Source organism: Ambystoma mexicanum, chromosome 2q (genome assembly GCF_040938575.1).
Source record: "Ambystoma mexicanum isolate Mex_15411 chromosome 2q, UKY_AmexF1_1, whole genome shotgun sequence".
Lineage (NCBI taxonomy): Eukaryota > Metazoa > Chordata > Amphibia > Caudata > Ambystomatidae > Ambystoma > Ambystoma mexicanum.
The window spans coordinates 596,915,347-596,927,950 of NC_090924.1; the positions used below are offsets into that span (position 1 = coordinate 596,915,347).

The 12,604-nt window shown below is 43.3% G+C and overlaps 1 protein-coding gene across 6 annotated transcripts in view; it reads right to left on the bottom strand.

Moving 5' to 3' along the window:
• LOC138569611 (sodium channel protein type 5 subunit alpha-like) overlaps positions 1–12,604 on the bottom strand; it is a 1,199,462-nt gene that overhangs the window by 790,979 nt on the left and 395,879 nt on the right. For 4 of the 6 annotated variants that reach the window (XM_069647738.1, XM_069647737.1, XM_069647740.1 and 1 more), the window contains exons 5-6: positions 9,821–9,949; positions 822–913 (exon numbers count right to left, since the gene is read on the bottom strand). In XM_069647738.1, the coding sequence (XP_069503839.1) occupies positions 822–913; positions 9,821–9,949 (221 nt within the window). Of the gene's footprint in view, positions 1–821; positions 914–1,063; positions 1,156–9,820; positions 9,950–12,604 lie in introns of all 6 variants that reach the window. The other 2 variants (XM_069647741.1, XM_069647742.1) reach the window with 1 other exon arrangement.

Consider the following 12,604-nt stretch of genomic DNA (forward strand, 5'->3'; position numbering starts at 1 on the left):
AGGGAGTAAATGTTTTTTTAATCAGTTTCATGAAATGACACCATTTATTGAGAGAGGGCACATATTGTTAAAGGGATGTCTGGAAACTGGACAATGCATTTCGTGTGGTCTTGCTGTGTCTTGATACCATGTGCTCTTGGTCAGGGATGTGGATGAGTGTGCGGCCTAACGGGGCTTCTCTTATCAATAGTAACACAGCACGGGTTTCCAAACACAAGTTTCAGCCATTCTCTGTTTCCACCATTACAGTTTCTCCCAACCACACGCCAGGTGATTCTGGGTTTGGTTTATCTGCCTTTCAGTAGTCATTCTCAAGAGGCCTGTAAGGACTACAGATCCCATAGTGCATACGACTTGTATGAAGCGTTCACTCTGTAGTATCTTGGGAAGTAGAGAGTCATTTACCAGAGAAGTTTTCTTCTCTTTGATGCACTACTCCAGCAGGTGTAAGTACAACACAGCAGATACATTATACTTAGGTAGATGGGTGTAAGGGAGAAGGGGGCGCTATGCGGAGGAAGGGATGAAGAGTGGGAGGGATGGATGGATTTGATGGACAGGTGGGAGATTGGATGGACGAACGGATGGGTGTGTAAATGGCCGGATGAACAGAAATACCCTAGTGTGAACAGCAATATAGCAACAGAAAAGCAAAATGAACATCAATAAAAGTGTATTCTGTTGACAGGTAGCATTCCCTGCATTCCATTCCCAATCCTTGTCTAGAGTGGCCATGCACCACGTGTCCTTCTCCGCTACGGTCTACGGGGACATGGAATGCGGGCTCCAGGAGCAGCCTCAGTGTTTGACCGGATTCTCACCTGGAATGACTGAGATTGTTTTCAATGCTCGGAGTACTCTGAACGTTCGTAAGGCCGAGACATTGCCCAGGTCCACAAATTCAGTTGTATATCTGTAACAAGGGAAAGTCACACACAGACAATGACAGGAACACCATCAGGCAACAACAGTCAATATGGGGGAGGGAGAAGCAGGCGGACAGAGAGCATCACTTTAAGCCAAGGCACGATGTACTGTAAAGAATTAGGGGGGGGCTCCTTACCTGGGATAACTGAGATAGCTTTTAAAGCTCTCAGAACTCTGAAAGATCGAAGGGCTGAAACATTGCCTAGGTTTACAAATGCTGTTACATACCTGTAGAACCAAACCACAGTTACTTGCAATCACGCACCAGGGCATGCAATCGAATGAACAGTGCATCCTGGACATTAACATTCCTAAGGCGCCCATCTACTGAAATGTCCCCGCGCAGGCCAACGGCATTCAGGATTCCAGAGCAGGAAGGGTGGGTCCCTTTGTTTGGCGCAACATGAGATGACCTGGAAGCGGTTAATGCCGGCGTGGAATATTTCACTAGACGGGCGCTTTGATAGACATTTGTCACACAGAAGCATTTTGGTAAAGGCTGCTTGTAATCAGAACACCCCAACAGCTGATCCTTGAATTCTAGAGCTCCGGCACGGATCTGTGTGAAAAGACTGAGGAAAAAAGCCTGAGTACCAAAAGCCAGAATTCGTTTTTTTCGTTTTTCCCATTTGTTCGCATATATATATATATTTATGTGTGTGTGGGGGAAGTTCCACCAAAGCCACCCCACCATATGCCTATACATTTTCTATTAACTGCCCCCCCCCCCACATATACATATGCGAACAAATGGGGCCTGACCTTTGGCCTCAGTCTTTTTGACCTCGGTCCTTTTGGGTGTTTCCCCTCCGGCACCACTACCATCCACAGAAATCAGTGGCTTGCCATGCTAAGGACTGGATGTTATGGACTTGTTTAGGTATTTGTCCTGTCACACTCTACAGACATATAGCCATGGGAGGGGCCAGAAGAGCTCTAGGGACAGCTACATCTGCTGGTTGCTATTCAGCTGCTGGGCAGCTGATCTTCCCTCAGTCATCTGAACATGGCTATTCTAACTCCTTCTCTAGTTGTCCAGGACCAGCTGCTCTGGTTTCCTGGATACCTGCTTCTGCCCATCTCCCCCTCCCTGCCCCGGCCCTCCTCCTGTCTGTCTCTGACCTAACTTCTCCCTAGTGGATGCGCCAGGTCAGCCTTCCTGGATGGCTTCTGGGTGACTCAGGCACTCTATACTCAGACTTCTCTTCGCCTTTTCATCTATTTGTCTACTTGATCAGACCATGTTTTGCTTCAACTGTCTGATGGAGATGTCTAAGTCTCATCATCATATGGATTCTGTTCTAGAACTTTTTGCAGCCAATCAGAATGCTCAGAATGAGGTCTATAATCTCTTGTATAGCGCTGACTCCAAACTTCCTGGCTTGAGCAGAAACATGACCAGCAGCACAGATGCACTTGTGTGCACTATAAAAGCAGAGCAGGGAGAATGCATTCAATTCCCAGAACCAAAACACAGCAGTAACCCATTACATCGGGTAATAATGCAAGTTATTATATCCTTAGAAACATGAGGAATCTGGCATGAAGTGCTACATTAAAATCGGATGTCAATATTAATTTTATTCAAATTGTTCGTATTTAAATTTCCACATTACAGAATAACATTGGTTCAATCAATTTACAAATACAATTTGTAAAAATGTCATGAACTCCAGCCTACAAAAACTCAGTTTCTGCTTGCAGATCTTCAACTCTTGCTTATAGAGTCTTCAAGCACATAATTTTCTTGTATCAACTGCAAAGTCAAGAGATTACGTGAGGATCAGGTGGCCAATCAAAAATCCCTGGTTGGTCAATAAAAGGGATAATCAGTAGGATCCTGGGATAGCCATATTAGTTGCAGTGGGTCATAAAAAGCTCCAGATGTTCAATTCCCCCCACATCTCATGGAGGCTTGAGGGGCCTTTGCAGCTGTCGCTCAGGGGACGACATGTCAATAAGCTCTCATTATGCAACTGGGATGATATCTCTGTCTACTGCCTCGGAGAAGATTTGCACAGAGCCCGCCAATCCTGCCACTTGCCAAAACACATGTTTCTGTCCTGTATCAGCATCTCCTTTAAGCGCCACTCAAATTTCAGCGAAAAAAGGAGCATCCTACGGAATGCCGTTAACCTGCATCGGAGAACACACCAGAGCCCATCAAGGAATGAGATATCTCGATTTCTCGCGATGCCGTCAAAACTAGTGCAGGTTCGCATTCTGGCATGTATGTTCGTCAGTGAGGAAATTGACATACTAAGTCCTGGTGCCTAATGAAAAGGGCTCCTCATTCGAGCATAAGAGCTGGCGTCTTCGCCCCTGCTTGCAAATTAGCTATTACACATAAGCTATTGTTACTTATTATTGTTCTGCTATTGTGTGTGCAGCACTCATGATGCTCCTTCGGTTTCTGGTCTCTGAAAAACCATTTAGTAATTTCATAGTATCCCATAATGGCCCACTCAGTAAAGGATAAATTATGAAGGCTAGCCCATCCTCCGAAAAGTGTTCCATTGCTTCTCCGAGCTAGGTCCGCGCTCAATAAATAGCCTAATAATAGGGTTGTTGGCATCACCTGTTTCATGGGTGCCCTCCTTGAAAAAGGGTTATTTTGTGTTAAAGTGATCACAGCTCTCGGAAGGAATGCAAGTTACTACAGTGACAGTGACAGGTGTGGTGGGGATTGCTTGCAAGTGCTTCGCCCCATTCGATTCCGCAAGCTTCTGAGGAATCGGGCCTTTTCATTGTGAGATGCCACGTGGCTATGGAGTGTAATTGCCAAATTCAAGAGGAAAGATTCTCTTGTTGTGGATTAATGATGCAAAAATCATTAATAATTGGTAACGTGATGCCGTCACGACACAGAACATGGTACCGCCCAACAGATGCTGCCATAGAAATGGAATCCGTAATCTAATTGGGATCATGGAATCTCCCATGAAGCACTGGGGTTTTGAACGATGAATAATTAGACGTGAATGGCTGGCAGCAGTAGGGTTATAGCAGCATGCTTTGTGAGGATCGAGGTGTGTTGCGTTCATTTGTGGTACTTGAAGCTGGATTCCACTTGCTACTAAGAGTTGAAAAAACAGGCGTTTTAATTACTTGATATTTTTTTTTAAACTTTCTTTATTGTTTTACAGTCAACAAATAACCAACAGTTCCCATATTACTCCCAGCGCGACTTCCCCCCTCCCTTACCCGATTTAATAGTGCACCAATTTATAGACCGCTGAAAGATGAATAGCGTACAAAGGTCAGGGTGGATCCAGGTCTGAGGCAAGCACTTAACTCATGCGCTATCCACCACAAGCTACCGCCTACATTTTGTTACTGTAGAAATTCCTGCCTTCACAACCCGCCCACCCACAAGAAAACAAGCAGGGGAGAGCCGAGGCCTTCTCCCGGCCTGACTCTCACAGTCTGGTAGCTGCGCAATTTACATCTGCCACATGTCAGTAATGGCTTCATTTGAATACTGTGTGCAAGCTGAATGTAATTATTATTTGTCATGCAGCTCATCCGAGCTGATAATTTAGCAATTGTAAAGAGCGGGAGATGTATTGCAACAGTTCAGGCCCGTAATGACATGAGGATGCGCCAAGCTGTGCTGCTCACTCAGCCGTGCGGAGCTCCTCCACGCAGCGGATTCTATCTACCCGCTTTCCAGACCTTCTCTGTTTAAGGCGGAGAAATTGGTTCAGACGCCCTCATAAGATCCTTCCAGGAGAAATTTAAAATGTCGTTTTTGAATTGAGCCGTGGAATTTTTAGGCGTCAGGGTGGAGTGGGCGGTTCAGAAAAGGTGAATACACATCCAAAAGAATCGTGGAGCCGGCGGATGTGCGAGAAGTTGATTTTCTTCAAGGGTTGGGGTCTATTTGAACCAACAGGACACTTACTTGGAAGTCATCCAAGACGATGGCTCGGCTCGCCTAGAGTAGAACGGACTTGTAAAAATGAGCTCGCTTTTCAGGATGTAGATTTACTGAGCGGTAGGGCATTCTAGGGAATTTCTTGCCGGTTGGTGCCCCCGAAGGGGCGGTTTGGATGAGTCACGGTCTTTGACATGCCGAGAACAGAGCTAAATGGAATTTTGTCTCAGCCGCCTGCTGAAAAAGCTACTTTCAATACCTGCTGCTTGCAGGGGAAATCTGCTGCCTTCTGCTGGTGGCAGCATGGGTGCTTGCTGATTACTGCCGCACCTTGGAATCAGACATGGCAGGTCAAGCCACATCCAGAAAGCATCGCCTGCCATTCGATGGAGAAGTCGCAATGGCCTTTCCTTGAATTCAAACGTCTACCACCCGAATTGGACATGCTTGAGCCATTTGGCGCAATGCAAACTGTGAGTCTTAAAAGGCCAAGACGCGTAATGCGAAGAATGTACACAAAATTCCTGTCCCGACAAGTTATTCTCTGTCGTTTAACTGACATTGGAGAGTACCACCTTGTTTTGATTTGCGTTTTTTGGAGTGCTGCTGACGTCAGAAGATTCGCAATGAGGTCAATAACAAAGATCATTGACTGAACTCTGAGCACTCTGATTGGTTTGGAGGTCGTGAATGGCTTGCATGTGGTAATATACATGTACACCCACCTGCAAGGGAAGGAAAGAACCTGAAGCGGCTAAACCTCTAAACAGCTAAGGTTTCTCCGGGAAGTGAACGGGGTATTTTCTTCAGAGAGGTAAATTGGGGAATTCTTAGGTAAACTCGTGATATTCAAAGCAATATTTCCACCCGCTGACCAACCATGGGTGCAGGGCCTTCCGGGTTTGTTATGCATCGCCTACTCTGGATCCCAAATACAATTGTGACAAGTGCGATTTTGGGGTTAGCACAGATGCTTGCCAACCACTGACTTAAGAATACTGGGCTGTCAAATGCATCCCAGTAGCAGAAAGGGATATGAACCAGTGGGTGTCCGGTCAAAGGGTCGACTACAAAGGGTCGAATGGTCAAAGGATCGACACCAGAGGACCGAAAACAAAAGGATCGAATTTTATTTTTTAATTACATTTTTTTTGGGGGGTTTTCGTTTAGGGAAAAAAGTGGTTTTTACCACAAAAAACAGGGGTGGGGGAGGACCCCCCCAAAAAAAAATAAAAAAATGTTTTTGATCCTTTTGTTTTCGGTCCTTTGGTGTCAACCCTTTGACCATTCAATCCTTTAGTTGTCGATCCTTTGACCTATAACCGAACCAGTGCACTTGACGGTCCTTTGTGATTTCTTCGAATTCGATTTCGTTTAAACTTTTTTTCTTTTATGCAATTTGGCCGCAAATATATGTCGGTGGAGTCCCACGCAGCCGCCCCCCCCTAAGTCCTCTCACCTTAATGATTACTTTTACCCACCACACACATATATTTGCGGACACATTCAGCTAAAATAATTCGACAAAAACGAATTTGATTAATTCTACTGTGACAAAACCTCCCTATCCCAGCGTGAGCAGCCCTCACGCCAGGATTGTCTAGCAAGTGGGGGGTGAAGCTAATGTAACTGGACCCACCACAGTGGCATTAATATCTGCAAATGCCCACAAAGTGCTGCTGAGGGGGTATTTACAGATTTTGGGTGGGCCTTCCCCGCTCAGCCCTACTCTGTCTACGCCTCTCAGCCAACCATTTAATCCAAGAAGTTGCTCAGAAACGAGTCTTGTGCTGTCTCATTTGGGCAATGCCCAAATTGTGTTGCTTCAGTACGATTAAGTGCGCGAAGAACAGAGCCTGCAACCACTGTCCAAACATCAGGATGTATGTGTGGTTGTGTTTCCAACAGCCCCGCTCTTTTCTTTGAGCTAATGCGTTGGAGCTTTAAGAGTGAACAATACCGTGGCATTATAGGAATATAAGATAATGGATGCCAAATATAAAACATGAAGTAACTTTGGAATGCATATTTTTTGCAGGTGCAATTCTCACCCTTCTAGGGGTTAATGCAAGATGGCAAGTATTTGTGTCAAAGCCATTGGGTCAGTTGCAAGTCACTACTCTTATTCAATCTAATGTTTTAAAGGAACTTCTCAAATGCATCCCCTACGTGAGAACCTTGCCTTAGCATATACTAGGAAATGTTCCATGCCCCTGAAGACAAAACACATCCTGTCCTTAATAAATATCGTAATGGGCATCCACGGCAACACAATGGAAAATATCAAAATGTCCATACACCGTCCACTCGCACCTGACCTGAGACTGAGTGATCTGATCCCGACTGTTTCCTCCCCTGGTTACTTGCAGATCCATTGCTGACTGTTACCCTCCCTCTCCTGCTGTTAGATCCCCACTCTCTTCTTCTATGCTCCCTAACCTTGTTCTTCCTCCTATGATTGTTAAGAGCTCCATTGCTTCCTGAAGCTAGGTCTGCACCCAATAGATATCCCAATAATAATAATAATAATATGTCCAAGACCATTGGCACTAATTCACACAGAGGTTACTTTGAGTTTCTCTGAGTTACTCCTGGGGACAGGAGATAGGATTCACGAAGCAGCTGCTCCTGACTTACTAGTAGTAGGTCAGGAGTAAGTCAGTGTTACTCATCAGAACATCTGTGTGCATCAGCAACACTGGGTTACCGCAAACCATTTTTGCAATTTAAAATAAGGGTTAATTGACATGAGTGCTGGCATGATGCCAACTGTTTAAAAGGGAAAATGTACATAAAGACAGCATCAATAGGCAACGGATGCCCTGAAACCTTCCTTGCATGTGTTCAATGCACGAGCCAAGGTCTTGGAGCCATCATGATGCAAGGACATCTCCAGACATCTTACACAGTGAGATATTTTTGACCATGTTTTGCAGTGCCCTCGATTACGTCTGCACAGCTCAAGGTACCAAAGGACAACTTTCTGCGTCTGAAATTGCAGAGTTAATTGGGTGCCCAGGGCATTGCTGGCGGGTGGAGGTTTGTAACACATATAGCGGAGAGCGCCTCCAGGGGCTTGTCCACTGAAAAGTTCCACATTAAGAACTCATTGTTTTCATTCCCGGCCTGACCTCACCAAACAAAGAGACCCACCATCCCACTTTTGGGATCCTTCTGGCAGCTGATGTCATACTGGGAATGGAGACACATTCTTCCTAAAGTAGAATATATAAACAACGCTGCCCAGTAAATATTTCTCAAAATGCATGAACAAATGTTCAGAAATTATGGGTATTGTCCCCTTCACCCGCCACCACTCCCCACCACCGACCAGGTGACTGAACATTTTTCTGTTTCCCATGTTGCCTCCCAGAAATACTGTGATGGACATAGTTGTATAACTGTTGCAGTTTGTGGTTGGTGCCAGAGGTTGATGTGACTTTTACAAACTGGCCAAATGGGTTTATGGGATTTGCATGAAAAAAAAATATTTAAAGCGGAGCGAAACTCACTCCAATCCTAAATTAGATTTTTGTTTTTTCAAAACCAACATTATCCCAATTGTGAGGGGTGGAAAGTGGAAATCTGTAAGTTATAGGGAAATGCCACATTTAAACAAGGACTGGCAAAGCTAATCATTTTTGTTTGGCATAGGATCCTCATTTTCCAGGCACCGCCATAACGGTCCTACCTGGCCATAAGATGGCAATAGCTGTAAAATGACATTAGTTCATGGGCATATCATGGCAGTGCCTGGCAAAACACAACCTAATACTTATTACAAGAGTTAAAACGGTTGGTTTTGTCAATGCTTGTTTTTTACAGGAATTCAGTTCAAGGAACAGATGTAATGACACACATATTGCCAATAAATCAAGTGGCTGAAGGCACACTAGGCTAAGACAGTTTTCTTTTTTTTTTACCCCGGGATCTGGTTTATACCTGCAATTAAGCAATTGCCTTTGAAAAGACTCATCAGAAAGCACAGTGAGAGCCTTAAGAGATTCCAGGATGTATGTTTTGGATAGAGAGGGGAAAAAAGTGGTTTGGAATCACTACTGAGACTATAATACGTATGGGCTACCAATGGGTGGATAAATAACCAAAGACACACAAGCTATTTGTCCCTCCTCACATCCCATCTCTCGCCTTTCTTCACTTCCCATGACAATAGTTTACATTTACAGGCATCACATGCAACACTATCTCACAGCCAAAACTATAAAAAGGACAGTTGTACTAAAAGAAATGCACTTTTTTAATGATCCCTTTTATATTTCATCTTACACATCATATTGATCCCAAATGAGTTTTAGTGACGTGTACACACAAATGTGAAATGGACCACATCTGCCTAAAAATCCATTTCAATATTCAAAATTGAAATTCCCTGAAACAAATAGTGGGTTAAAAATGTAATATTCTTAGTGTGGAAGGGTGTGGGTAGGAAGTGGGAGTCAAGGGAAAGAAGTAGTAAAACCAATCAATTTTGTTTTTTCGTTTTCATTTTTTATTTTTTCATACAAATCACATAGATGAGGCCACATAGACAAGGCCAATTGTAAAGTTTAACCTGAGCAGAATAATACAAGTGTATGTTTGTGCGTGGGGCTAGTGGAAGGATCTGTGCAATTTCAGGGCAACTACCATTTTGATGTCCCAGCCCCCTCGCCCCCCCACCCGCCCTCGGCTTGAGCATTGAGGCCAGGTGTATGTCTGTTGGGCCAATCTGGTGTCCTGTGGGCCTTCCCTTCTTGTAGCACGCTCAGCAGCTGCCTTTAATTACAAAACTGTACAACTATCCTTGTTGGTGTGTCAACAAAAATCACCCCTGCCCGTTGGACTAAGGACTTTACCCAACTTCTATCAGTAGCCACAAACTGAGGCCTTTCATGCACATCAAAGAACTGTGTTGAAACAACAACAAAGGCACGAACTCAAGAAAGCATTACCACATCAATGAAACTAGAGAAAAGACTCTCAGTAGCATGAAATGAATGGGATGCTGCTACTTACGCCATGACAATGACACTGAAATCCAGCCAGTTCCATGGGTCTCGGAGGAAGGTGAACCTTTTCAAGCAGAATCCTCTTGCCAGTATTTTTATCAATGATTCAAAAGTATAAATGCCAGTGAAAGTGTACCTATATGAAGCGTTGAGAAAATGGAGAGCATTAGCGGGTATACGATGAATGATTAGCTCACCTGATAGCGGGACCCATCTCATCTGGACCCAAGGACACATGTGATCAATGCAAGAGTGCCTTGGTCTTTGGCCATAACATGGTTTGGAGGTTCCTTGTGTTCCCTCGTGGCAGAGCTGCACGGTCATAGTAGTCATGAAAAAGACATGACACACCATTTGATCTGACTCAGCAACATGGCTATTTGCTAGACTCTTTTTGCAATGGCAACTCAATGGAAAACATGAAAATGTGCATTCTGCAGGGAGGTAATGTGCAATATTTTGTTTCCAATTGGAATGCGATCAATTGACTCATACCTCTCAATTGCCTCTCTCTACTAATATATAGGAGCACTTCAGAACCACAATGCTCAACAGTGTGAAACTGATCTGTTCATGCAAAGTGCTTCATATTACAAAGGCTTGGAGGATGTCAGTGGATTTTAAGATGTAATACTATGCCTCCAATAGGATTCAACAAAGAAGTGAATTGATGCCACTACTTTTTGGCCACCGGGTTACTTTATTTTGCAAAACAAATGACACATGTGGCGGTTTGGTGTTTGACTTCTGTGCAAGCAAATACATGCACTACCAGAACCCCAATATGTGCAGCTAGAAGTTGTTGGCAATTCACATACTAAGTGGTCTGCAGGCATATAAGCATACTGACCAGCTATATTACAAAAGGAGATGTATTCCCCTGATAAAATTGCATGCCTTGCACTAACATTATAGCATTTCATTCTGATAATGTCTTCTTTAAACACAATAATTAAGCCCAAGAAAACATATAAAACTCTTAGGCTAATGGTGAGAAATTGAGAGGTATGATGTGGGTTTTACTGGAAAATGAACTGAATATCAGGGCTCATTCCATGCTCCCTTCACAGTAATCGCTTTAAAATAGTTTGCTCCAGAATGAATGTTTCATTTTCTGGAAAACTAACTTAGATTTTTCAACATAAGTAACTGTGGAAAGCACTTCCATGCCACCGAGCACTCCTTCACATCAGTACCATTGGCACTTTGCATGCACTGTTGCTCTGTTTGTCACATAGTTTTTTGCAGTGAACAATTTGCATTGAGGTCCAAAACGGAAAGGGTGGGATGAAATGTAAGTAAATCCTTCCAAAAGCAGACTTTCTGACCAATAGGAAAACGCTGAATCTCACTGCGCATTGCATTCCTATCGAGCTCCTATTTTGTTTAGTTGCATGGTTAATGCGACTTTCTCTGTAACATTATATTCCTGTGGAGCCCCTCTTTTGTTACATTAGCCAGTTAATGCACCTTTCTATGTAACATTATAGTCCTATGGAGCCCCTCTTTTGTTACATTAGCCAGTTAATGCACCCTTCAATCTAACATTATAGTCCTATGGAGTCCCTCTTTTGTTACATTAGCCAGTTAATGCACCCTTCAATGTAACATTATTTTCCGTTGGTGCTCCTTTTTACGTACGCCAGTTAATGCACCTTTCTCTGTAACATTATATTTCTTTGGAGCTCCTCTTGTGTTACGTGAGCCAGTTAATGCACCTTTCCATGTAACACTATATTTCTGTGGAGCTCCTCTTTTGTTTTGTTAGCCAGGTAATGCACCTTTCCATGTAACACTATATTCCTGTGGAGCTCCTCTTTTGTTTTGGTAGCTAGGTAATGCACTCTTCTGTGTATCATTATATTCCTATAGAACTTCTATATTGTTACGTGAGCCAGTTAATGCACCTTTCTAGGTAACACTGCTTTACTGTGGAGCTCCTCTTTTGTTACGTTAGACAGTTAATGCACTCTTTTATGTATCATTATATTCCAATGGAGCCCCTCTTTTGTTATATTAGCCAGTTAATGCACTTTTCTATGTAACATTATAGTCCTATGGAGCCCCTCTTTTGTTACATTAGCCAGTTAATGCACCTTTCCATGTAACATTATATTACTACGGAGTCCCTCTTTTCTTACATTAGCCAGTTAATGCACCTTTCTATGTAACATTATATTCCTATGGAGCCCCTCTTTTGTTACATTAGCCAGTTAATGCACTTTTCTATGTAACATTATAGTCCTATGGAGCCCCTCTTTTGTTACATTAGCCAGTTAATGCACCCTTCAATCGAACATTATTTTCCGTTGCAGTTACTTTTTTACGTTGGCCAGTTAATGCACCTTTCTCTGTAACATTATATTTCTTTGGAGCTCCACTTGTGTTACGTGAGCCAGTTAATGCACGTTTCCATGTAACACTATATTCCTGTGGAGCTCCTCTTTTGTTTTGGTAGCCAGTTAATGCACTCTTCTGTGTATCATTATATTCCTATGGACCTCCTCCTTTGTTACGTGAGCCAGTTAATGCACCTTTCTACGTAACACTGCGTTACTGTGGAGCTCCTCTTTTGTTACGTTAGACAGTTAATGCACTCTTTTATGTATCATTATATTCCTATGGAACTCCTCTTTTGTTACATTAGCCAGTTAATGAACCTTTCTATGTAACATTATATTCCAATGGAGCCCCTCTTTTGTTATATTAGCCAGTTAATGCACCTTTCCATGTAACATTATATTGCTACGGAGTCCCTCTTTTCTTACATTAGCCAGTTAATGCACCTTTC